Source organism: Gamsiella multidivaricata (genome assembly GCF_025024155.1).
Source record: "Gamsiella multidivaricata strain RSA 2152 chromosome Unknown BC939scaffold_91, whole genome shotgun sequence".
Taxonomy (NCBI): domain Eukaryota; kingdom Fungi; phylum Mortierellomycota; class Mortierellomycetes; order Mortierellales; family Mortierellaceae; genus Gamsiella; species Gamsiella multidivaricata.
The window spans coordinates 91,090-115,182 of NW_026251799.1; the positions used below are offsets into that span (position 1 = coordinate 91,090).

The following is a 24,093-nucleotide window of genomic DNA, read 5'->3' on the forward strand; positions in this document are numbered from 1 at the left end:
CGCCTCGTCCAAGCATGAGCCATGTTGTATCTGGTACTGAAGCACCCAAGGAAGAATCTGATGCCAACGAGGTTACTGAAAAGTACGTGGTTTTGATCAAGCTCATCCATTTAGGATTGAAGACTTGAGCTATTTCCTCTAACTTCCGATGTTGGACTTACCTCCTGCCATGAATAGCCCTCAGAAGTCGATTATTTCAACCCGCCCGCAGAATGTAATTTCCGGTATGGTTTCCTCAGGCGACCCTGACCGCCAACAACAGCAAACCCCTCAAAATCAGAGTGAAGGGCTCCTGGCTTCTAGTACGAAAACTATAAAGCCAGATCCTCAAGCCACAGAGATGCCGTCGGAACAGAGAGCAGTGCCCGTTTCTGGGATGGCTACAAGTGCTAGTGAAGAAACTCTTACCGATCTCCGGGCAGCCGAGCCGACGTTTGGCAAGTGCGGCAATCTCAATCCCCCTAGACCTTCTGGTGGTTTCAGCTACGCGTCAGCATTGAAGGTGCAACAGCAGCAACAGCAGCATGAGACATCAGCGGAAAAGACTGAGTCTACTATCGCGAATCATGGTCAAGCTGCAATAGCAGAGGTGTGAGCAGGAGGAAGCACTTGATTAGAGGGTGAATTGGACAAACGCAGGCATGACTGGATGGGTACGATGAATACTAGTCCATGAAGAGCATTATCTCTTTTTCATATTCTTTTTCTTTTACTTTCTTATCTCAATTCCCATTCAAGGGATGCCGAACGAGCCCCTTGTGCTTGGACATTCAAATGGAGGATTTACATGACAACAAACCAAGGTTAAAAACGATAACTCCTGGACGGACGACTTCCATCTATACATATCTTTTTTTCTTCATATCATGTTCTTTATTGCGATCGTTTCACATCTCTAAATATTTTTCAAGGACATCTATGAACACGCTCTGGTTTTATTTGCGAAATAAATAAGAATAAAAAATTACGGAAAGAAGAGAAAGAGATAAGGAAGGTTGAAGGAGAGATCAACCGGACTTGTAATGGACTTCTGAGCATTCGACGAGCCTCTTGGCGGCCTGTTCTGGGGTCAAGTCGCGTTGCGCCTGACCAAGCAGCTCGAATCTTTGGTTATGCAGCATCGAATAATAGAGCAAAATGTTAACAGACGGAACTCTCGAGGCGCGTTCGATTATATCAATCTGTTCGTCATTGCTTACCCTACAAGGAACTTTTTCACGGTAGCACTTCTAAGTAGAGGTGGATAAAAGTGCAGGTGAAGATGCGATAGCTGTTCCTGGTTCTCATTATCATTCGTCGGCGCCTGATGAATACCCATGGAGTAAGGAAAGGAGCAGCGGAAGAGGTTGTCATATCGACAGGTGATCCTTCTCAGAATATTGGCGAGATCCTGTTTCTGAGTGTTGTTCATATCGGAGAGTCGGGCGAGATGGGACTTGGAGAGGACCAGGGTCTCGAAAGGCCAGGTTGCCCAGAAGGGGACGACACACATGAAACTGTCGTTTTCACAGACGATCCTCGAGCCATCCGGCGTTGCTACTGATCCCGGTGCTGCGGATTCTGTTGATCCTGATCCCGGTGCTGCGGATTCTGTTGATCCTGATCCAGCTGATGATGCGGAGGACTTTGCTCTCGCGTCTGCCTGAGCTTCTGTCTTGACATAATCACACAGCAAGCACCTCTGGTACTTATCTCGGTACTCCCCCATGCTTCTCAATTCATCTGCCGGTTCTTGCGGAATATCCTCAGTCGACCAGACCTGTCCATGTGGATGAGGGTTTGAGCATCCCATGATCGCACCCTTGTTCTCAAAGATCTGGACGTGATTGATATGGGGTTTCGAGCGGAGGGTGGCGTAGGTGTCGATCCAGGCTTGGATGACGGGGAGGATCTCTTGTTCGGACATGTCAGCGAGGGTCTTGTCGTGGTGCGGAGAGAAACAGATGACGTGGCATTGGCCACGGACGGATTCTACTTGCAGGAGCGGGTTGAATTCGGAGGTGTCTACGCAACGAGAGATGGAAGAGCTGCTTTAATTGGCAGATCTAAGATATGAAAAGATCAGCGCGTTTTGAAACAGATCGGTATTTTTTTTTTTTTTTTTTGGATAGTACCTTCGCCTGAAGCTACGAGAGTTGGCTGATTCTGCTGGACAGCCGGGAAATCGTTCTCGAAGACGAAGGTATCCATGTATTCAGGATTCTTGACGCCGCCGCTGGCACGGGTGTTCCCTGGGCAGAGGTAGCATGATGGGTCGTAGGAGGGACGTTTGCTGGTGTCGTCCTCTTCTTGCTTGCCTTGCCACGGTCGCTGGGTGCGGTGGGGTGAGCAGAGGACCCAGGAGTTGGTGAGCGGGTTGAAGCGCCTGTGGGAATGGTGGTTGAAGTCGAAGGAGGAAGACATGAGGGAATGGAATGAGAGGAATGGGTCAAGGAGGGAAGGGAGGGAGAAGGAGGAAGAAGAGGAAGGAGGCATATATGTCCGTGGGATAAATCATTTAGACGATTGTGTTATCGCGGCAAAGTAAATAAGGTGGAGAATTGTGGGAAAGTGTGCTATCGCCGGTTTGTTTACAACGCGATTGGACGATCGTAACACCATTGACCGATACGGCCACAGCACAACAGCAAGAGCAGGATCGCAAACATCACCCATCCTTCTTTCATTCGCACCAAGGAGTCATTCACCATGTTGGAACAAGTCCTGCCCGACGTAGAGACAAGGCCGCTCGAGACAGGTAAAAGATTGATTCTCTCATGGACCTTGAGCGATCGTGCGCTGATCACCATTTTTATCGAAGAAAACAAGTCCCTGGATTGCTTATCTCTGTTTATGTTTTCTTTTCCGCACACGACAAACCGTAGAGAACGTTCATGTCGCCACCATTGAGCCCAGCCAGACAAACAGTGTTCTCAAGTAATATTGTATCTCTTTATCTCTCTTTTTATCTTTGGACTTGACGCGTTGTGGACAACATCATGCTGACATTGATTTTTTATTTTATTATTTTTTTCAACGGCTATCGTTCTGGTGCATAGATTCGTCCGCAGCAAATTGCCACCAACAAAAGGACTCGATCATCTCAAACAAATTCGCAAAGATATTCATGATGGAGGTAATGCAAGTCTTCGAGATGGATCGACGCAACACAATTGGTGGGCGCCATAGCTCACGACTTCCGTATGGGATCTTTGGTGTATAGTAGTGAAGCTGGACATTATTTTGTGTCAGGAGTCCGCATTATCCTCAGAAGATCTCACTCGGTTACTGGAAGAATCTGGATTATCGGCACATGTGGAACCAAGACTTCATGCCGTGCCAATGCATCCGCCACTGACACGGAACCAGTTTGAGATCTGGAAGACGGCATGGCCGACGACATTTCGCGAGGATATGAGCAGGTTTGTCATTATTATTTGACGGTGCGAACGAAATTACATGACACAGGAACTATTACTGATTGTCAGTTTGCATTTTTTCTTCTTTTTGTTTGTTTATGAGATAGACATCCTGAAATATCAGAAAATGAAGAGGAGACGATATTGGGACATGTCAAGTATATCTGGGAACTCGCCAAGCAAGTAGCATCTAAAGGCGAAGTATGCAATACATGGGTTACCTGTAGTTTATTTGATTTTCTCATTTCAACAGACCAATGTCTGTATACCTATTCAGCAGCCACTGAGACGTAGTCCAATGTATAAAGGTTCCAAGTATAGCCGCCATTGTCGACCCAGCAACGCAACAAGTCCTGGCGACATCGCATGATACCCGGAACAGCACACGACACATTCTCAACCATGCTGTTATGAACTGCGTCGAGGCCGTTGCAAAGCGCGAACGTGAACGGCATCAACAACAGCAACAACAACAACAAACACAGACACCTAGAGCCTCATCCCCGGCCTGCGGGGAAAAACGAAAGGAGCACCCCACTAGTGGCACAGGATCGTCACCATCGTCGCGCAGTCCAGATCACAAAAAACCAGTGCATGACATACCCTCAGAAAAGGATACTATTACAGGAGTAGAACATCAAGAAGATGAACAAGGTCAACAGGACGGTGAAGAGCCACAGGACGAATCCTCGCGCCCGAAAAAGGCGTATCTGTGTACGGGATACGACATCTATTTGACACACGAGCCCTGCGTGATGTGCTCAATGGCGCTGGTGCATTCACGTGTCGGACGAGTGTTCTATACGATCCCGATGAAGGCCTCTGGAGGACTTGGGAGTGTGCACAAGATCCATAGCCATCCGAGTTTGAACCATCATTTTTTTGTATATCGGAATGTTGGATCTGAGGAGGCGCCTGCGTGGGCTGCCGGAGGTGGAGAGGCAGCAGTGGAGCTGGAGCTGGAGAACTTTGATTGCTGAGGCAATGCAGTTCTGTTCTTGAATAATAAAGACGACGAGCGTTTTCCAAAGGATATGTACATTTTTATTATGTGAATCACGACTGAAGCTACTTTACGGCCGCGCCTAGGCTATCGACTGCTTGCCTGATTGCTTTACTAGCCAGCGGACAAAATTATCAGGGCAGTGGTTTATGAGTATACGACTCACACGGCATTTAATATGGTCCAGAAAAAAACAATGGAAGGAATGCTTACACTTGTCTGGCAATGGCGGTTATGGAGGCCATATCCTTGTCCATTTCGTCGCAACGACTGATTAGATCCGTGGTCTGCTCGACACAGGCAGCGACCTGACCACAGACGCCGTCGACTAAGGTTGATTCGTATATCTTGACGGACTCTAATGTTGTCGATGCAGCCTAACGATATTGATAAGCCAGGAGGTCAATTGCATGTTAATCCATTAGATATTAAACATCGATGTCGAATGAAACCGTCAATCAGGGGCGAAGTAGTTGGCAGTACCTTCTGAAGGTGTGAGTGCAGACTGTCGAGAAGCTCGTCGAGCTGCGAGGAGAGTTGTAGCGCAGATTGTTCAAGATCCTCAAGAAGAGAGACATCGATCGGTATGGAGTTGCCAATGGTCATTTTGTATCGTTCCTTGGTTACTTGGTGGTTCTTTGAAGGGAGCGCGAGTATGTGAGTGGCCCGTTTCGGCGTTCTTCAGCCCAATCGAGCGAGCAAGCTGTAGCGACCAAAGCCACTTCAGGTCCCTTGTTCTTCCTTCCAAAGGAGATCAGCTCAAGCTGAAGAAAACGGTCGAAACCCCATTCCTCCTTGCCTTTTACATTCAATTCCACATCGACAACAATGATCTTCCCAAAGCCAACCTCCTACTACGAAAAGGGATTCAAGCGCTCCCCTGCCCTCGAGCGCGCCACTGCTCCCTTCCGCGTCAGGAATGCACTCACCGGCGCAGGCCTCGTTGCCTTTTGTGCCTCTGTCTGTAGGTTGAAACACTACAACCGCGGATAATGACCATCCTATCCTTTGTAAACATGTCCGCTAATCACCGCGTTTTTTTTATTTCAATTGGAACTCGATAATAGACGCCTACTCGATCCTGGCCGTGAGACAGGACGACTTTTCGGATATCCAGCTGCCACAGCATGTGCTTGACCAACAAAAGGAATATGCTGCTTTAGCGATTGCGAGGGAGAAGGAGGTAGCAGCAGCAGCAAGAGCAGCAGCAGCAGAAGCAGAAGCAGCATCCGCAGCATCAGTATAAACACGCTCGGGAGACAGTTTCGTCCACATTATCATAGCACTCACACCACAACAAATAACTCGGCATCGAATAAAAAAAATTGGTCTCCTGAAATCGACAAACTGCGCTTTGCCCAAAACCGTCTTTATTTTTTTATTTTTTTCCCTGCTCACGACATGATTCCAAAGAAACTACCACCACTTCCACCGATTCGTGATCTGATCAGGGTCTACGGCCTCTCTGCGAATCAAAGGTTTTCTCAAAACTTCATTCTCGACAAGAATGTCACAGGTCCGAGGGATTGCTTCGTTACAGCTGAATTCAATGTCAGGTTTTAATCAGTATGCACACGACAAAAAAAAAAAAATTAACACAGCACAGCGTTCTTCTATTCCGATTGGTTTCGCTTGCAGATACCATTGCTCAGCATGCTAAAATCTCAGAGAAGGATGATCTGGTTGTCGAGGTCGGCCCTGGTAACATTTGCTTTTTGTCGTCGCTCGTGCAATTGCAAGTCCCACTATTACATCCCATTCTGACGCCTCGGATTGCAATTGAACTTCTAACATAGGTCCTGGGCTGTTAACACGATCGATTCTGGATGCTGGCGCAAGGCGAGTCGTCGTCGTCGAAAAAGATTCTCGGTTCCTGCCGCCATTACAAGTAAGCAGGACAAACAGGGAGCAAAGGGCAGCGGATTACTTGGCGCGTATATCATTGGAGCGATGGATCTTAATGCTGACTTCTTTTCACGTTGATACATAGCAATTATCAGAGGCATCGGATCAGCGTCTGGGCATCATCATGGGTGACATGTTGCAACTGAACCATTTCGATATCCTTAAAGCAGGTCTCGCCATACCCTCTGCACCCTCTCAAATTTCGTCCGCCATTGAATCGATGCAGGATCCGGCACAAAATCATAGAGAATTCACAGGCATGGGTATGAACGATCGAGAAGCAACGATTCGACTGCTTGGCAACTTACCTTTTGGAGTTGCGTCTCCGTTACTGATCCAATGGCTCAAGATGATGGCTCTTCGGCAGGGAATCTTCCAGAACAATAACAAGGTCTCGATGACGCTCATGTTCCAGAAGGAGGTCGCAGAGGGCATTGTGGCCCCACCGAGTCATCACCAGAGAAGCCGGTTGTCGGTTATGGCGCAGGCGCTGTGTGATGTGAAGATAGCTTACAAGGTGTCGGCGAGCGTCTTTGTCCCGAAGCCCAAGGTCGACGCGGCGGTAGTACATTTTGAGAGAAAGGCAGAGCCTTTGGTCTCAGGTACAGCATAGTCTCTCCTGAAACTTCAAGGAAAGGCGATTTGAAACTGGATTAGAACATGGCTAATGTTTTTGTCTTTTTGTTTTTCAATGGTGTGCATACTATAGGATCATTAGAGAAACTGGAGGATGTTGCGAGATACTACTTCAACAAAAGGAGGAAGACGATGGGACACAATACGAACAGGATGGCGAGACTTGCACCGGAAGTGAAGCTGATTCTGGACGAATGGATCACTGAGGGCGGTTGGGATATGAATATGCGAACAGAGGACGTGAGCACGGAACAATTTTGTGCGCTCGCTCGAAAGCTGGATCGGGCGCAGTTGAAGATTCCCCTGACATAAAACCCCATAAGAGGAAAAAAATAAACCAGCCCCGTATAAAATTCGTCCGTTTCATTTTACGGAGGATTCGTCCCTGCTTGGACTTAGCTCAGGGCTGATCAACTCTTCGCCCTCTTCACATTCTTTTTTTTTCTTCTCCTCATCACTCGACTCTGTTTGAATCATGACCCGTATGTGGCCCTGTCTGCGCTTAGGACTCCATATTGTTTTTCTGGACTGATTTGTCTACAGTCGATACTATGCAAACCCAGCCTGTTCTAACGACTTTCTTGACCTCGTTTTAATTGCCCTATTGCTTTTGCTTATTAGGCGGAAACCAGCGCGAAATGGACCGTGCTAAGGCACAGAAGAAGTTGGCGCAGCTGAACAAGAGCAAGAAGACTGAAGGCATCTCTCACAACAAGCGTGCGGAAAAGTACGTTCTAGAATCGCAACCTATCTCTCTCAATTGAACTTCCCCGACCTCCCCTCTTTTTCTCTCGATATATCTCTCGTTATGGCCGTGGTTCATACATGCCCAAGGAGGGCGAGCACAAAAACAAAAGTGAATGACCGACCAATACCGTGCCTCTTCGGCATTATTTAACACGTTGTATTTGGAATAAGGATTGCCCAATGCAACAATTAGCAATTGAACTTTTACTATCTGTGAAAATTCGACCATGGGCATTGGCGATGCCTACGACGCCGCCCAACGATATATAGATAGATATTCTTGATTGTATAAGCACTTTTTTTTACGATGTACTGACAAAAAAAACCCCTCATTCTTCTTTCCACTTCCCAATCATGTCCTACCGATTTTTCTCGAACAATCTTAGCGATGCCGAAATCATGAGAGCCAAGCAGGCTGCCAAGGAGGCCGCCAAATCTGTAGGAGGAGCCGGAGGATCTGTCAGCCCACCTACAAAGAAATAATAACCCGCCGCTTCTGTCTTTGTCCCTCCTATCTGCTTGTTGTGAAGCCCATCGTATCAGGACGTCTAGTCCCTTGTTAGTCATTTTGAGCTTTGTCATAAACGTCGCCAATGCAATACATAATATTGGCGAAGCGCCGACCTCTTTTCTCTTCTCTGCCCTGAGTTCGTCTTGAAGCGCCTTTCTTCAGACAACAAATAGACAAACAATCCATTCGATTCGACCCATACAAAACGCCTTGCTGCCAATTGATTCCGATATTAACAAGGACAATGTGCGGTGCGTTCCTTTACTGAAAAAATATGATACATTGTAATAAGTCGATTCTAATGCCACCAGCTCTTCCTCCTTTGTCGGTTGGCTTCCTTACGATGCTGCTGCTGCTCGCATCCTCTAAAAACATCCAATCTGCTCTGCTCCGATCCGTCTGTTATCCATGTCCTCGCAGCTGCTGCTTTTTTCTTTCATGCGTCTTTTTAGAATCCAGCAGGAGCAGTACGGGGGACGGCGACCTTGGTGAAGTGAGGGACCTTATGGACAGACTTGCGGTAGCCCTTGAAAGTCCTGCTGAAGACTGTATACTTGTCCTTTGGAGGCATCTGTGCCTGTGTGGGCTCTGCCTCGAGCTTCGTCTAATCATTTCCGTGGTTGTTGTTGGTTTTTTAGAAAGAGAGAAGAAGGATGTCAGCTCAAAACTGAAAGATCATTGATCTGACCTGCTGGCAGAACTGGCATCATATCCAGTTGTAATTGAAAGTGATAGAAAAAGAAGAAAAATGGCGGTGAAGTTTACCAAGGCGTTGCACTGGACTCCGGATTGTTGGATCTTCATGACGACGTCGTCTGCGGCCTTGAGACGCTTGCGAATGTTAGCTTTCTGTGTGGGACTCAAGTCCATCTTCATGCGTGCCTTCCTAGATAGCGTCAAAGCCAGTGAACCTCGTCAGTAAACACAGAGTCGATCGTTTTTTGTTCGCTGAAAAAGAACGATAGTTGATGGTAGTTCTAGTATTTCAATGGTGGTGTCCGGTGCGTACCACAAGAGACCGCCCTGGCTGACGCTCGATGCTCTGAATGCTCCAAACATGGCGACGGTTATTGATGTTGTTGTTGTGAGGGATGTGTTCGTTCGACTTGGCCTCTTTCGGAGGGAGAGGGGGAAGCTGCTTTTGTTTTTGATTTTGGAGTCGGACAGTCACCTTCGATTGGATGGATTTCCTGCAGCTGACTTTAGAGAGCCGGGTCCTTCGTCTGCGAACACAACGCGAAGGGCTGAGACCGATACGCGCTGTCATCTTCACTGGAAATCGAACTGGTACCAAAGCGTGCCAAGATAGGCTGGCGTTGACGTATTGTCGAGTGTTAAGGTGCCCCTTGGTGGAGGTAGAGGCTCCCTTGCTCAGCAAACATGGACAGGGTTCCCCCTGTTTCCACGTCCTCTTTCACAAGCCACTTTCTGGAGGATGTAATAAAAAGAATTCTGGGCAGCGGACACTGTTTGAAACTTCCTCCTTCCTACTTCCAATTTCAAGGTACCCTAAGGCCTCCCTCCCCCTTTTGGAGACAATTTGCTCGTGTGATCGATCCAACATAAAAACCGACATAGACATGGATGCATATCGATGCAAACAATCAGCACATTGAGCCATTCGATAATATTCACTACTGCCGGCACGATGGATAAACGGATGCTTGCATATCGACACTTCATCGATGGATGCATACGCCTGGAAGATGGATTTATATATCGCGACACACTCAAAGCAACTCAGTTCAATGGACCGGATTCAGCAATTTCAATTGTCAGAGCCGCCTTTTTGTTATTCTCAATGAGGCAGACCACACTTCACCCTCGACGCGCCAAACAATCTATGTCCTTCGACACTTGATACCACCCAGTTCTCCCAATAGTCCACAACTTTTTTTTTTTACCATCGATTGATTTTCCCACGAAACTGTCAGCTAACGCGATATATTTCTATCTATTTTAGATGAGAGACAAGTGGAAAAAGAAGCGCGTCCGTCGCCTTAAGCGCAAAAGAAGAAAAATGAGAGCTCGCTCCAAGTAAACCAGTTACGATGACAAGGCTGCTTTCCTAGCGCGGTTCCCCTCCTCCCTTCTCGCTCAAGTTCCGTTCAAGGATCCGGATCGTGGAGGTGGAAATACCTAACAAGTTTACGCAAATAACACCTTTCCAATAAAAAAACGAATACTCTATTCAAAAAAAAAAAAAAAATTCGAATATGCATGAATCAAAAGGCTGACGATTGAAGCGATAATACGCAATTGGGGTCGCGTAGTGTAGAGTTCAAGGTCTCAGGAAACGCTCTTTAGTTGATCGGACAGAGGAGGTCTCCTCCGGTGTCGCCTTTTCTTCGCCGAGGCGACATATAGTCTACGTGCACACAGAATGTGAGAAACCGAGAGTGTGGAGCAGCCTTGTAGTTTCGACCCTGCGCATACGCGTCCATTCAAAGGTGCGTGGACATATTCTACTGAACCCATGGTCATAGTGTCATCCTCATCGAATTCGCTATCCAAAAACGCACCCCCATCTCGAAAATCTATATCAACACCCTCATCCTCTTCTGCTCTCGCCCTCCCTTCCCTTTTTACTTTTGCTGTATCTTCCGCTTCCTTCACGATTGAACCGTCCGCTTCTTTGCTATGAAGCAGTATCTTAGGTCATCTCTTTTGACTTGCTCCCTACTCCGCAACGGCGAAAGCTGTGGGCACTCGAGTAAAATCTAATCCCACTGCTGTGGTCGGTGTCATGATGCGGTCCTTGTCCCCTTCGCTTGAATGGTCCAGGATCTCAATGGTAGTGCGGTCTGCGAGGGAGCTCCTTACTGGCAATCATGTTTTTGGCATTGGTCTTCTCCTTCACGTTACCACTGCTGCTGATATCGATACCGGCAGCTTCGTGTCGGTTGGACCTTATGGCGACGACAGAGTTGCATTCAAAGAGTTCAAAGCATGGGACCCCCGACCGTGTTTGAATGAGAGAATAGTCAATTATCAGTCCCACTCATCTCAACGTCGAGCTTGCAATAAAGTAGCGAAGAAACATAGAACTTACGTTTTCACAATATACATGATCGCACTCAGTCATCAACCCATAGTGGTACTTGTCGCTACAGATCAGACATGGTCATTCCTCACCTTGGCCATCAGCGTGGTTGCGTTCCTAGTCATGAATGCCATCCAAGGACATAGCCTTGGTATCATATTTGAGATATTTTTGCTTTGAGCTCAGTTTCGCAATGTACGCAGTTAAGATAGTCTCTTCCTCAAGACAATGGTCGATATATGAACGAGGATTACGCGAGTTGATCCCGATCACCGTGTCAGAGATGACCTGGAGATGGTGGTAGTGCCCTGAACGCGCCGAAGCCAATATGCGCGGACGTTCGACTTCTCTACGATAAGAAATGAAAAAAGCGGCCGTCAATCCATGTTCATCTTTGTCAGTTGCTTTCTACCATCTGACATTAAAACCAGACTTTTTTCGAGGCCTCGACCTGACTCAAATGCTCGTCCTTCACCTCCTTCGACCACTTCGCATCCTGTCGTCGCATTCATCACCCCTTCTGCCACATACGTAGATCCAAAAAGTCGCTTCACCCGCTTTCCGCGCCCGGGCGCCATCCGTGTATGGTCCTTATAATCATTAGTCTTGCGCACATACACGTTTATAGCAGACTGCACCCTGAATAGGACGCCCTTCCTGAAGAATAGCAATCGATTGTAGTGAAACATGTACTGAACTCGTTCTGGGCCTTGATTGATAACACGCCGTTGCTGTCGGATTCATCGGATAAGGGCCAGGTGAAAAAGATCAGTAATAAGGCCCGTCAGGTCTCGAGAAGCTTACGTTAGTCGTTCATCCAAAGTCCACAAACAACTTGGACTGGGGCAGCAGTTTGGAAAACGTAGCGTCATAGTGATGGAATGTGGATTTTCGAATCGCGGAGTGGGATTTATTCAAAGATACGGGATGCATGTTCCGGAGGACATGATCGACAACGGGATCGAACTTCTGCTGAGGGGCAGCATCTCGTCGCGAATCGAGGATGCGTGAGCGTGGTGTTCGGTTTCTTTGTCGAGCAATAGGATCCCGTGGTGCTGCTCTTGCCATTCATGGAAGCAAACGGCGGCATGGGTCAGGACATGATGCATTGGGTAAGAGGCAGCTTACGATACGGTTATGCCTTCTATAATTTGCTCCTATAGGAGGAAAATGAAAAAGGAGGAGTGTCTAGAGAAATGTGTTAGTGCATCCATGCGAAGACTAAGATCATAATCTTACGCGCCTTATTTTTATCTACCTCAACTAGACACACTCTCCACTACTAAGGCTTCACGAAGAGGAACGTACTGTTCACTCGTACCTCCGTAGACGACCATACTCCCGCGTATGTCACTAACTTTTGAGGGACTCCTAGTGTACGCTCAAAGCCACTCGCAAGAACCCCATGTAAAATATTTTTGTTCCAAGTCGGTCCTGATACCGGTTCCCTGGGCCCCGAAGGACTTAGGGTTTTTTGATACATCCATCCCCATTATATGCGCTGTCAGTATTTCCCCTTAACCTCTACAGTATATGGATATTGTGGACACCCAACGTTTGACATAGTGCTGCTTCCGGTTCCTGTTTATCATTCGAATAACCGACCGAGTAGCTCATTAAACACGTTTCTGTAGTTTGTAAATGCATCTAGAATTTTAGTTTTATTTCATATGTTCAGTTTGATCAGCCAGAAGGTGGTATCCATCGGCAAACGGGACCCGATTCTGGATAGGTTGCCTACTCCATATCTTTTTTATGCCTGCGTAATTTTAGCCTTCTCTTCTTTCTTGACCTTGAATGACCTTGCACGGTACAGCGCCAGGTAAGCGACATGGAAGTCTCCTCCGCCATCCAGCTTCAAGACATCTTCCTTTGGAATCGGCGAAACCTTGTCGTCGTCGTACTTGTACCACTCGTCCGTCTCGCCCTTCTTAGCCCATCCAATGTAATGTCCTGAATCTGCTGTTCGTCCGATATGTGTAAGGACCGCTGCTAACTCGTACTGCCCAGAGGGATTCGATCCAATGTCCTGAACCAATTCAGGATCCAACGATTCCTCCAGTGCCACCTGCGCTGTCTCCACAGCCTTTTGCTCATCCGAAACTTCATCCGTCTCCATGCGGCCGGATTCCTTTTCCAGGCGCTTGCGTCGCTTCAATGCCGTCTCAGCATTGTCCAGCTCTCTCAGCTTGACTTTTGTGTTGCTCAGCTTTGCCTGCAGTTCTGGTGTGCAAAACTGCGAAGCATCGAGTTCGAACGGGAATTTGACCTTACGCAGGATCTTGGCTTTGACCTGCTCAGTTGGTTTCCAGAAAAAGCGGACAAAGTTGATAGTCAAGTAGCCGGGCAAGCGGGAGATCCTCTGTGACTTGGAATAGATGGCTGACCGACCAAGCGTAGGAGAGTTCTTTTCAATTTTTTGATCTAGAGACTCCATGATTCCATTGTGGAGATAGTTTACATCTATAGACAAAACGAGCGATTGCATAAAAATCGTCAGCGTGGTTCCCTCAGCAACACCAGGCACTGGACAGAGAAATGCAAGTTCACTTACTGCTTGAAATATGACAGTCCAGCTTCGAAAAGGGTTCTTTGCTTACGATCGCCTCCTCTTCTGGTGCTTCATCACACTTCAGCCTATAGCGAAAGGTTCCATAGTGCCGGTTTGTTAGAAATGATAAACTGGTACTAAATCTGTCCAACAGTTCTTCTCGAAGGATACGTACGTTGTTGTGAATTCGCCCTGCATGAACTGCGAGATAACATTCTGCTTGCCCTCGCTATGAGGGGGGAGCTTTGCCTTCAGGGTTGAGATCAACTGACTCCAGCATTCTTCCGCATCCTGCTGCATCCACACGCCATCACGTCCTTGCTGCGAAAATTGAGGGAATGCCTTTCGCAGGTACTATGGACAGCTCAACGGGGACAATAGAACACTGGTATCAGTGAAATGGTACCTAGAATGTAATGATATGATACTGATAGTTATGCCCATCGCTTACAGTGAGAAATCCCATGGGCATGACACCATGTCCCGATGCGTTGAGCTGTCTATACAAGTCTCTCAAAGATGCTGTCATATTGCTTCCAGCATCTAGGTTGTCAGTGCCGCCAGAGTACTTTTGAAGGTCCTCGACCAATTCGGGGACGACACGGAGGCATTGGAGAGTAGCATTCTAAAATGGTCATGGGACAAGATGGAAGTAATGGATTAGTAAGATCCTAAAAATCTTGTCGATAGTACGACGTTGATAAATAATCCGCAAAAAGTGTACGTTACCATGTAGCAAGTGTTGCCCAGGTTTGTCAATCCAACTGGGATATCCATCTATAACATGAAAAGGGAACAGTGCGTCAGCCTTTGTATCCATTAATAAAATATGGTGTTCTACAGGTTCAGTAGAACAATCCAACGTACCGCCTTGTTCAGTGTTGCTTCCGTCATATCTTCAGCAAAAAGGATCTTCTTTTCTGGTGCTTTGGGGAGCTCGCCTGCAGTTCCCATCATCATGAATATGTGGCCCTATTTGAACAACAGATCGCATATAGCTTGAATAGAATGCTCGATGGGTAGCCAAAGTCGAGAGTAGATAATTGTATGCCTTTTCCCCAGCTTACAGGTTTGAGGCCGAGCTTGTTCATGTCGGTATCATCCTACATAATCATGAAGGATAGAGATTCAGCACCAAATCGCATATCCCAGTCGAAAAAAAGAGTACGCCATCCATGCGATCTGATCAGTCCTATACCTTAAGCGTTCCACCTTTAGCAATGATCTTTTGTCTGTCGGGCTCCACTCCTGTCAGAGCAAACAGCTGTGCCTTAAAGACCAGACCTGGCTCGTCAAGGTTAAGCTCAATATCGTCAAACTTCTTGCCACTCCATTTGACATTAACTATTAGGTAGAGGCAGAGGAAAAAGCTTGAGTATACAAGCCGTTTATTGTTATGCAGCACTGGATATGTATAAAAGAAAGCCTGTTTACAGGCGGTGTCTTTCGGTACCTTTGATGGTGTTGACTGGTGGCATAGTAATGAGGAATCGTTGGTGTAGTAGGTTGCAAGTGAATGATGGGATGAGTAAGAGAACAAAGGTCAGAGAGATGCTGGCGCGTTCCTTTTGGCAACCTACCAGAAAGCAGGCAGCTCACGTCATTTTTTGGGCGCACGTGATAGCAAACCTCACCCTGGACGCGACGTAGTTTCTTAAATTCGTGTCTGGTTCTACGCGTAGAACCGACCCGGATACAAACTCATTTGCTAATCAATTCTGCGAAGATGGACATGCCGGCCATCGTCACTTCTGGATAATTGCTTCAGACAGAAGCGTAATAGTTCTATTATGAGAGCATAAGGAGGAATGCTCGGGATTCCCTTTTGCAATTAAATTTGCTGAGTTGTGGAGTAAAAGGAGTGGCGAGGCAAGCCTTAGGCAGGGTTTACGGCAGAATGGTTGGTTCTACCATGGTAAGATAACCCCTTGGCTCACTTACCGCAGTGCCTCATTTACCTGCGCATTCTTTCGGTCACCGCCATAGTTCTCCCCCCACTTTCCAAGCGACAACGGGACTATATTTTCCAGTCAGCCCCTTATTTTTTCTGAGGCTGTATAGGACTTTTTACAGTTCAGAAGGGTGTGGTGGGAACACAAACAAGGATCTGTACCACCGTTGTCTGGAATGAGCCAGAGATACCACGAAAACGCAGGAAAAACGTACTGCAAGATGGAATAGTCTAAGCAGAGCAGCTTACAGGGACATGGCAAAAAAAAGAAGGAGAGCAGCTGCAAACTGACAAAGACAAGCAGCAATTACATGAACGCACTTTACAAGGGGAAGACAGAGAGGCGGAGTGCATCTCGATCTCGCTTTCCGCTTGCAGCTTATCCTTCGGCTGATCATTTAATTGGTGCAGTACATGACCTCACTCATACACTCTGAGTCTTTACAGAAGCCTTGCACTCAATCGTCGGCTTTTACCAACCTTAGCCAAATACATCTTGGGCTTTCTGTGGTTCTCTTTCTTTCTTCTTGGGCGCTTGGATCAATGTCTGTTCGTGCATATTATAAAGCGTCCTTTATCTGTGGCTGTCATCAGTCCTCTTGATCCTATTTGCATTTTTTTTTCTTTCGCGAAAGACATCGGGGCCCCTGCATTCCGTTCTATGGCCTTTTCCAAACGAACCGACGAATAAACCAACGTGATCAAGAGTAATTCAACGAAATTCTGAAGTACAAACGACTTTTTCTTTCTTCAAAGAGTATTGTGCATGAAAAGGGCTGGCCACATGTCGATGAATGCGATGTTGTAGACTATATCAACCATGCACAATGCATACCCTTTTAGCAAGAGGGATGGGTGACTCTTCGTCATCCTCCCCTTCCACATTGCATTGCCATCTCACGGAGCACTTGATGTCTACTATATACAATTGTTTTGTGTATAGAGAGATATGTGGAATAGATTCGACAACATCCATGCAGACAAACAAATAAACAAACAAACGAACATACAAACAAACAAACAAAAATAACTTGAAGAAGAATGATCTGCCTTGCTTTATTCGTTGGTTATCCAGTTCTGGTGTTGCAAAATAACCAGAGACAGAAAAAAAAAACTCCTTGAGTGCTCAATTCGCTAACCTTGCCTTTAACTTGCAACCACAGAGATGCATCCATGGTTAATTGAGGTGTCCAAGAATGCGGAGCAAAAGGTGACACGGTGGTAATGGTACAGGGAGTCCCCGTGAACGGGGTAGTGTAGGGTCCGGATGGATCAAGGCTGCATTATAAAAGGTACCTTGTCGAGATATTTATATAAAAAAAAAAAGCAATTGAGCCGTTTTTTTTGTGTATCTATCCCCTGGCCCATTCATTCATAGTTTCTGATCACAAACCACATAACGTTGCACACGCACATACTCAGCCAGCCTCTGTTCATTTCAGTTCTCCAAAGGATGAAGGAAAGAGTCAGATGGGCAAGGCTAGGTTTAAATTGCAGAGAAGCGACAATGCACGTACACGCACTATCAAGAAGCACGATCGTAAAGACGGAGTACACTGTTCTGCCCCCGTGTGTGCAGTACAGACGAGGCTAGAGAAAAGGGACGCAGGAATAAACACTGCCGAGCAATTGAAATCGAAAAAAAGCGATGTAATAAACAGAAGGGAATGGCAACATCTCTAAACTATCCTTCCTCGGGAGAAGACAACCAAGCCGAACGGGCTGAATCTCAATTGAGTTTTTGAAAGTTGTTTTCCTTACGAGGGTGAGAGTGGTGGGATGTATTAGTGTGAAGGGACGGTGACGATGGGTGACGATAAGATTGAACAGCTGAAGGCGGGGAAGAAGAGGAAGACGATGGAAAAAATGATGGCCAGTTATGGCTACTTACAAGAGCGGTTAGGGACAAGCAGAGGAAAGAGGAAGGGCCAAAGTGTGTTTTTCACATTCAGTTTACTTGGACCATCGTTACAGTTGCACAGAAACTCAATTGCTTACCCCTCTTTGGTAATGAAAGACTTTTGGTCCTACTAGTCATGGTCATGATCATGGTCATGGCCCTGGTAGACTAAAGGTCATAGCAACGATAATGGTGCTGGTGCCCCCCACTCTCCTTCCTTGACCTGATAGTCCTTTTTCTCTTTTCCGACCGGTACTGTGATGAGATTGGTTATGGATGTGTATGGGCATAATAAAATATATTCATAGAAAACTACCCTGACCCTTTTTTTATATTTTATACATACCACTGTTACCGTGCGTCATTCTCACACACTCTTTTCTTCTCATTCATTCCGTTCATCACTCTCCACTCCACCCTCCCACTTCCTCATTCCTGAGGATCCTCATGACTCTTTCCATCTGAGCAGATCCTTCTTCCACTATACTACTATTCTGCCCTACTCACACCCCACTTCGCATTTCACACCAACCTCCCCCTCCCCTCCTCCTCCCCTTCACACCAAACCCCCCTTCCTTCACTACCACGCGCAGATCACATCTTCTCCCCCTCCACCTCCATTCCGCACCCTCACTATCTCTCATTTCCTGCAGCAACTGTGCTCGTGTCCGCGGAGTGAACGACTAGCGCGAACGCGAGTGCAGACCAGGGAATTCAACGCTCGCCGTCAATGTCAAAGTCAGGGGCACCATCTGCCTCGGCTTCAGCGTCCGTCTCGAGCCATGATCCCCACTCGCTGCCCCCGAACGTCAAGGGTCTCATCCAGCGATACCTAGCCGTCTCTCTCCCGACCATCACCCTGACCCCCGAAGTGATCGATGTGCTCGACAGATCAGAGGTCTTGATCCCCTCTAGGATTCAAGTCACCATGCGCTGGTGGAAGGAGGACACAGCCAGCTCCCTCTCTGTGTATCCAAAACTGAACAGCCCTCTTCCCGAAGCAATTGAGCGGCGACAGGCTATGCTTCAACGACGGAAGGACCTGGAAAAGCAACAGCAACATCAGAAGCTCCTTCAGCAGCAGCGAGAGAGGCAGCAACAGCACTTGGCGCCAGGAACTCTGCACCATCATCGTAGCCACGACCTCTTGCACGCACAGCCTTCGACATCATCAGCCCATCTTTCTCAGGCTCAGGTACCGACACAAAATCTGACACAAACGCAGGCTCACTCTCCCACTTCGCCACGCGCATCTCCATTCTTGAAGCGACCCTGGGCAGGAGCCCGCCTACTGAATGTCTTCCGCAGATCAAAGTCCAAGTCCAAGGAGCCATCACCCGCCCCAGGAACCAGCGGTGCAGATACTAGGGCCTCAGAGGGCCTCACACCCACACCTACACCCACGCCCACGCCTACCCACCACGACGATCTTGTCTCCAGCAGTCGCGTGGATCTGGCCGTTGTGGACGACTCTGAGGCGGAAGCGAAACCTCTGCCGTCCTTGCCTGACGCAGCCTATCCGATCACGGTCGCATACCCGGTCCGATGCACGCTAGAGCAACTGCGTCGATACTTTGTGGAAATGACCTCGCTGACGCTCGAAATCCATATCACACCACAGCTGTCCGTCCTGGCCACGGTCTCGAATCTCACAGATCTGTTCCAGAATCTAAACGGGACCTTTTCGGGCGTCTTTCCCTTCTCAACTGTAATGCAGAATGATGACCCGCGTCTGGCCTCGGAAGCCCTATTCAAGAAACGCGTCGTGCTCGGTATGGTCGTCTTCCAGGCCTGGTCGCAGGATACCTCGGAGGTGAACGATTCTGACGAGGAATCCGACTCGATCTCGACGAACTCGATGCTACAGATGCTCGCGGATAACGCTCCAGGGGGAATGCCACCCCATATGCATCCGTCGTACCACCATCGGCATTTGACGCACCATCTCCAACCACAAAACCCACAACAGCGTCTTGTACTCCGCTCTGAACCCCAACCACAACAACATCGCTCACACCACCATCCACAACAGCAACAGCATCCTCAACGTCAACAACAACAACAACAACATCGGCCACATCCTCAAACACAAAATTCACTCATGCCTCTTTACCCTCCTCCTCAACAGCGCATTCCACCGCCTGTTGGACCATCCCAGGTACCATACCCACAGCACGAATATGACAGTAATCCAGCCCGATTCCGTCAACGCCCAAATCCCACACAGCACCCTATTTCACCGCCGCATATGCATCGCCAACCGCTGACTGCAGGCACCCCCTCCAGGACGCAGTATTCACACGTAGAACGAGGACATCCAGCCCAGGGGCCTCCACCTCCAATACAGGGACGCCCAGCCGATCGCGATAGTTTTGGACATCGGATTTCGATGCGGTATGATGAAGACCCGCTGCAGGCTCAGGGAGATCAGCGCAGGGTCCTCCCGCGTCCACATACAAGCGTTGCCGCTGGTCCGCCCTTTCCCCGAGGCGACTATCGAACTCGGGAAGATCTGTATCGGCCCTCCAGAGAACGTCTCACACACGCGGGCAGGTACCATGATCGCCAGGACTCTACTATTGAAGAAGCCAGAGCGCAGGACCGTCGCCCTAATGCGAGGATTCCTGTACCAGGTGTTGGAACATCGGGCGGTCCATTTCCTCAGAACTACCGTCACCATCACCAGCAACAGCAGCAGCAGCAGCATCACCACCGTCATCATCACAGACAAGAGGTCCCGCCGTCATCTGTAGATGATGATACGAATGCGTACAGTCAAGGCGGGCGATCCAGGCCACGAGCTGGTGCGACTGCAGCAGCTATTGGACGCCTCGACTCGGTCCTTGCTCGGGGACAAGATCTTTTGCACGGTAAGAGACTCAGCAGGCGTGCTCCGCCTTCAGTTTACAATTGCTATGTTTATCACTAGCGACATAATAACTAATATCTCCTTTGACTATACGACATAGGTATGAGAACTAGTCTTGCATTGGATCCCGAAGAGGTGCAGAATATGTCTGCACGAAATATCCGATCCTCAGCTATGCGAGATGACCTCGATGACGACCGGTTCATTATGCCTTATCACGAGGTTCTCCCCTACTGGCCTGCCAAGTCGAGGTTCAGCCTCGAAATGAGTATTCCAACCGCATATTTGACCACCCGTGGTTTGCTCAAGGGCTCGAAACAAAAAAAGCACTCATCTATGCCTTTGAGCGGCTCATCTCGCGACCCTACATCATCTGCTTCAGACAGAAGAGACCGAGACCGAGACCGAGACCGCTCTGAGACCCCACGTGCATTCCAGCCCCGACAAAGTCGTCCCCCTGACGCTGAGTACAGCATGCAACAAGGTCAACCAGGACCCTCTTCGCAGTACCCACAGGAGCGACGTGGTCGCAGCACCAGGCAGCAAGAGTACCAGCAGCAACCGCAGCATCAACGACAACCATGGGCGGATCCGACACCAGTTTCTGCATCCACGATGTCGACGCCCCGACCGCTGAGGCGATCTGCGAGACCGATTCAATTTGAGAAGCTCTCTTCGCGTTCGGATCTAGCACGACTTCGCATGGTCCAGGAAGAGTCGATGCGTCCTCAGTACCAGTCCTTTGAACCCGATCCTTCTGGTGCGGATGTAGGTCAGTCCTCGGGATATGCACGTGAGAGATTTCCGTTGCTGGACCAGCATCCCTCTTCGCAAGCGCAACCATCGCCGTACACATCCGAGCGACAGCGCCAGCAGCAAGGCAGTAACTGGTCTCAGTACCATCAGAACCAGTCGGCGGGTCAGCAGCGGTCTCCACGAAAGTCAAAGTCGTACCCTCCACCACCACCGTCCTCGCGGGGCCGTGGCTCACGATCCAGTCGGAGAAGCCGTCGACGCTTGAGCTCGAACGATCGATTGCAGCTTAGGATGAACCCCAAGGCCGGGGATATGCTGAATTACATCCCGGATCTGTTCCCGAATCGTAGCATGTCTGGACTCCTCGTTCCGGAGTACATCTCTTCCAGCAGCGGTAGCAGCAGGATCAGCACTGGGAACAGCTCCTCGTCTGGTAGCACTGAGGAAGACGAGTACGGGTATGGATATGGTGCTGGCGGTGGCGTGGATATGAGTGGACGCACGTCAAGGCTTCAGAAGCGTCCCCATCGATCGTACCGCCATCATCGTGAGGATCAGCAACAGGCGAAGCGACATCAGAGTCAGAGATCGCAGAATCAGCAATCGCCACATCAGCAGCGGGCAGAGAAATCGAGGAGGCGACATGCGCGCGGGAGCAGGGTGCATCCGCAGCATTTTAACTTCAAGGTCGATTGCCAGTTGCAGTTGACGCCCGAGGTGATGGCCGCGTGCATGGTCGAGAACATCTCGGTCGAGGTGTGGAAGTTGAATAGCAAGCGACAGACCATGATTGAACTCGGGTCCGCAAAGTTACCGCTGCACAAGGTCTTGAGTCGGATCATGCACAAGACCGCGGTTATGGGTCCACAAGCAGCATCAGCGGCGGCGTCGAGCGCTTTGCCTATGCCGGGGAGACATTATCCGGGTGGTATGAGCTCTGCTGCAGGAGGAGCGCAGCGTAGAGGCGGTTATGTTGGCGAGGGCCATTCTAGGGCTGCAAATGTTGGGTACAAGGAAGGATGGCGACTGGAGCCCTCGGTGTACGATATCCGGTCCAGACATGGCACGGTGATCGGGCAGTTGGATGCCCATGTCTGGATCCACCCACGTTCGCGATCGGACTCCATGGTCTCGGCGGCGGCGTGATGAAGAAAAAAAAAAAGAAAAAAAAAGAAACGACAACACTCTAGAGATGACGGATTACGTCTGGACACGAAACGAACTGAATGCCTTTCTTTTATTGCTAATTATCCATAGAAGTTCCTATTTTTGCTGTTTGCTTCCTTTTGTTGCTCTTTCGTTTTACACCCTAATATGTCTGTTTCCAATGCCTTTCTATATTCTTTTACAGCCTAATTCTACAGATAGAAGACGATACTAATCAGATAATACTACATATCATAATGCAAATACAATACAATACGATACAAGAGAATAAATACGATTATCAACATGATTAAAAGACGAGAAAAACAGAGCAACGAAAGCTTTGTGTGGATGCTTGTGGGTGGTTTATTGTGAACAAAAGATGCAATGGTAAAAGAAATAACGACATGTGTATATTAGGCAAAGAAACAACCCTTCCTCTTCTTCTTTCTCTTAAAACTTGGTATGTTTGGGCTTCTCCTGGACCGATGCCTTATATCCCGGGAACTCGTACTCAATACCCAACTCTGCGAGCTTGGCTCGCTTGGCGGCCTCGTTTTTCAAAAGCTTCTTCTTGATCTGCTTCATCTGGACGTTGTTCTTCTCCGCATTATGTTTCTCCTTCGAGATCTTAAGCCAGGGAATTGCCTTGAATTTCTTGTTGGCTCCCAAGAACATGGCTGGATGGATCTGCGATGGCTGGAGGGCCTTGCACTTCAATTGATGACCAAAGAGCAGATAGTTGTTCATGGTGTCGGCCACGATCTCGGCAACCTCCTGAGAGGCAAACTCAATGAAGGCGTAGTGCTTGGATTTTCCGGTCTTCTTGTTGCGGGAGAGGCGCAGGCGAAGAACTGTGCCGAACTGAGAGAAGTAGGCCTTCATCTGATCTTCATAAAATCCGTGGGGGATGCGACCCAAGTAAACGACTCCTGTGGCATCCTTGTCCTATTATTCCGCGAAGCAATCACAATGTATATGTCAGTATGCCAATGTTTCAAGATGCCAAACGTCTTCCTTAGGATGATATAGGTGTTGTCCTCAGCGTACCTTGGGCTGTCCCATGGCTCCGAGCTTTTTCCTGAGTGTTGCTGCAGCCTTGGGGTTTAGTGAAATCTCATCTTTCATGCTCGCAAATGTATCCTCCTTCATCGCGGCCCTGTCCTCTTGATCTTCCTCATCTGAGCTATCCTCGTCCGCGCTCGAGTCGATATCCTTCAGCAAAGTCTTATCGTCCATCAGCTGCTCCTCGTCCTCTCCGTCCTCATCCTCGCCTGCGCTCTCCTCCTGCTTCTCTACTGGCGCCTCGACAACCTTGGACTTTTGTACGGCGGGAGTTTTCTTGGGCGCGGGCGTCTTCTTCTCCACGACCTTCTTCTCTACAGGCTTCTTCTCCACGACCTTCTTCTCCACAGGCTTCTTCTTCTCGGTAACTTCCTCCTTCTTTTGATCGACAGCCTTCTTTTGATCGACAGCCTTCTTTTGATTGACAGCCTTCTTCTCGGCGGGCTTCTTCTTCTCAGCGACAGACTTCTTTTCTGCGGCGACGGTGGCCTTCTTGGCAGCTGCAGGAACAGGGGCTGCGGCTGCCTTGGTCTTGGTCTCCTTCTTTGTGGGTGTCACAGCAACCTTCTTGGCGGGCGACTCCTTCGCAGCTGGGGCGGTGGCCTTGCGCTT

General features: G+C 48.5%; 10 protein-coding genes across 10 annotated transcripts; 5 read left to right on the top strand and 5 right to left on the bottom strand.

Annotated features, from left to right (window-relative positions):
• Window positions 1–1,007: 1,007 nt before the first annotated feature.
• Window positions 1,008–2,403, bottom strand: BC939DRAFT_507338 (galactose-1-phosphate uridyl transferase; the record flags this gene model as incomplete). Its single annotated transcript, XM_051560875.1, has 3 exons — window positions 1,008–1,104; window positions 1,200–2,004; window positions 2,115–2,403. The coding sequence occupies 3 exons, from the start codon at window positions 2,401–2,403 to the stop codon at window positions 1,008–1,010; spliced, it is 1,191 nt and encodes a 396-aa protein (XP_051407612.1).
• Window positions 2,404–2,582: 179 nt separating this feature from the next.
• On the top strand, window positions 2,583–4,429 carry BC939DRAFT_327744 (cytidine deaminase-like protein). Its single transcript, XM_051551564.1, has 6 exons — window positions 2,583–2,737; window positions 2,865–2,916; window positions 3,039–3,115; window positions 3,206–3,401; window positions 3,506–3,599; window positions 3,707–4,429. Exons 1-6 carry the CDS (start codon window positions 2,689–2,691, stop codon window positions 4,376–4,378), a joined length of 1,140 nt encoding a protein of 379 aa, XP_051407613.1. The 5' UTR covers window positions 2,583–2,688; the 3' UTR covers window positions 4,379–4,429.
• A 5-nt stretch (window positions 4,430–4,434) lies between these two features.
• Window positions 4,435–5,112, bottom strand: BC939DRAFT_532709 (uncharacterized protein). Its single transcript, XM_051561670.1, has 3 exons — window positions 4,885–5,112; window positions 4,615–4,778; window positions 4,435–4,515 (listed from the first exon to the last, which is right to left on the bottom strand). The coding sequence occupies exons 1-3, from the start codon at window positions 5,005–5,007 to the stop codon at window positions 4,467–4,469; spliced, it is 336 nt and encodes a 111-aa protein (XP_051407614.1). The 5' UTR covers window positions 5,008–5,112; the 3' UTR covers window positions 4,435–4,466.
• Window positions 5,078–6,095, top strand: BC939DRAFT_328087 (uncharacterized protein). Its single transcript, XM_051551567.1, has 3 exons — window positions 5,078–5,365; window positions 5,469–5,917; window positions 6,040–6,095. Exons 1-2 carry the CDS (start codon window positions 5,230–5,232, stop codon window positions 5,645–5,647), a joined length of 315 nt encoding a protein of 104 aa, XP_051407615.1. The 5' UTR covers window positions 5,078–5,229; the 3' UTR covers window positions 5,648–5,917; window positions 6,040–6,095.
• BC939DRAFT_465683 (S-adenosyl-L-methionine-dependent methyltransferase) lies at window positions 5,739–7,371 on the top strand. The gene is made up of 5 exons (XM_051557544.1): window positions 5,739–5,917; window positions 6,040–6,102; window positions 6,198–6,289; window positions 6,392–6,908; window positions 7,016–7,371. Exons 1-5 carry the CDS (start codon window positions 5,803–5,805, stop codon window positions 7,252–7,254), a joined length of 1,026 nt encoding a protein of 341 aa, XP_051407616.1. The 5' UTR covers window positions 5,739–5,802; the 3' UTR covers window positions 7,255–7,371.
• Window positions 7,337–8,368, top strand: BC939DRAFT_327866 (uncharacterized protein). The gene is made up of 4 exons (XM_051551566.1): window positions 7,337–7,424; window positions 7,564–7,669; window positions 8,076–8,247; window positions 8,338–8,368. Exons 1-3 carry the CDS (start codon window positions 7,418–7,420, stop codon window positions 8,170–8,172), a joined length of 210 nt encoding a protein of 69 aa, XP_051407617.1. The 5' UTR covers window positions 7,337–7,417; the 3' UTR covers window positions 8,173–8,247; window positions 8,338–8,368.
• A 280-nt stretch (window positions 8,369–8,648) lies between these two features.
• BC939DRAFT_481104 (mitochondrial ribosomal protein L31-domain-containing protein) lies at window positions 8,649–9,259 on the bottom strand (the record flags this gene model as incomplete). Its single annotated transcript, XM_051558993.1, has 3 exons — window positions 8,649–8,804; window positions 8,966–9,086; window positions 9,210–9,259. The coding sequence occupies 3 exons, from the start codon at window positions 9,257–9,259 to the stop codon at window positions 8,649–8,651; spliced, it is 327 nt and encodes a 108-aa protein (XP_051407618.1).
• Window positions 9,260–12,996: 3,737 nt separating this feature from the next.
• On the bottom strand, window positions 12,997–15,272 carry BC939DRAFT_481105 (uncharacterized protein; the record flags this gene model as incomplete). Its single annotated transcript, XM_051558994.1, has 9 exons — window positions 12,997–13,706; window positions 13,798–13,880; window positions 13,970–14,148; window positions 14,246–14,419; window positions 14,524–14,571; window positions 14,662–14,766; window positions 14,862–14,897; window positions 14,993–15,138; window positions 15,248–15,272. The coding sequence occupies 9 exons, from the start codon at window positions 15,270–15,272 to the stop codon at window positions 12,997–12,999; spliced, it is 1,506 nt and encodes a 501-aa protein (XP_051407619.1).
• A 2,751-nt stretch (window positions 15,273–18,023) lies between these two features.
• BC939DRAFT_328171 (uncharacterized protein) lies at window positions 18,024–22,703 on the top strand. Its single transcript, XM_051551568.1, has 2 exons — window positions 18,024–20,515; window positions 20,615–22,703. Exons 1-2 carry the CDS (start codon window positions 18,376–18,378, stop codon window positions 22,414–22,416), a joined length of 3,942 nt encoding a protein of 1,313 aa, XP_051407620.1. The 5' UTR covers window positions 18,024–18,375; the 3' UTR covers window positions 22,417–22,703.
• Window positions 22,704–22,763: 60 nt separating this feature from the next.
• Window positions 22,764–23,914, bottom strand: BC939DRAFT_465713 (FHA domaininteracting nucleolar phosphoprotein putat). Its single transcript, XM_051557545.1, has 2 exons — window positions 23,467–23,914; window positions 22,764–23,364 (listed from the first exon to the last, which is right to left on the bottom strand). Exons 1-2 carry the CDS (start codon window positions 23,653–23,655, stop codon window positions 22,870–22,872), a joined length of 684 nt encoding a protein of 227 aa, XP_051407621.1. The 5' UTR covers window positions 23,656–23,914; the 3' UTR covers window positions 22,764–22,869.
• Window positions 23,915–24,093: the final 179 nt, after the last annotated feature.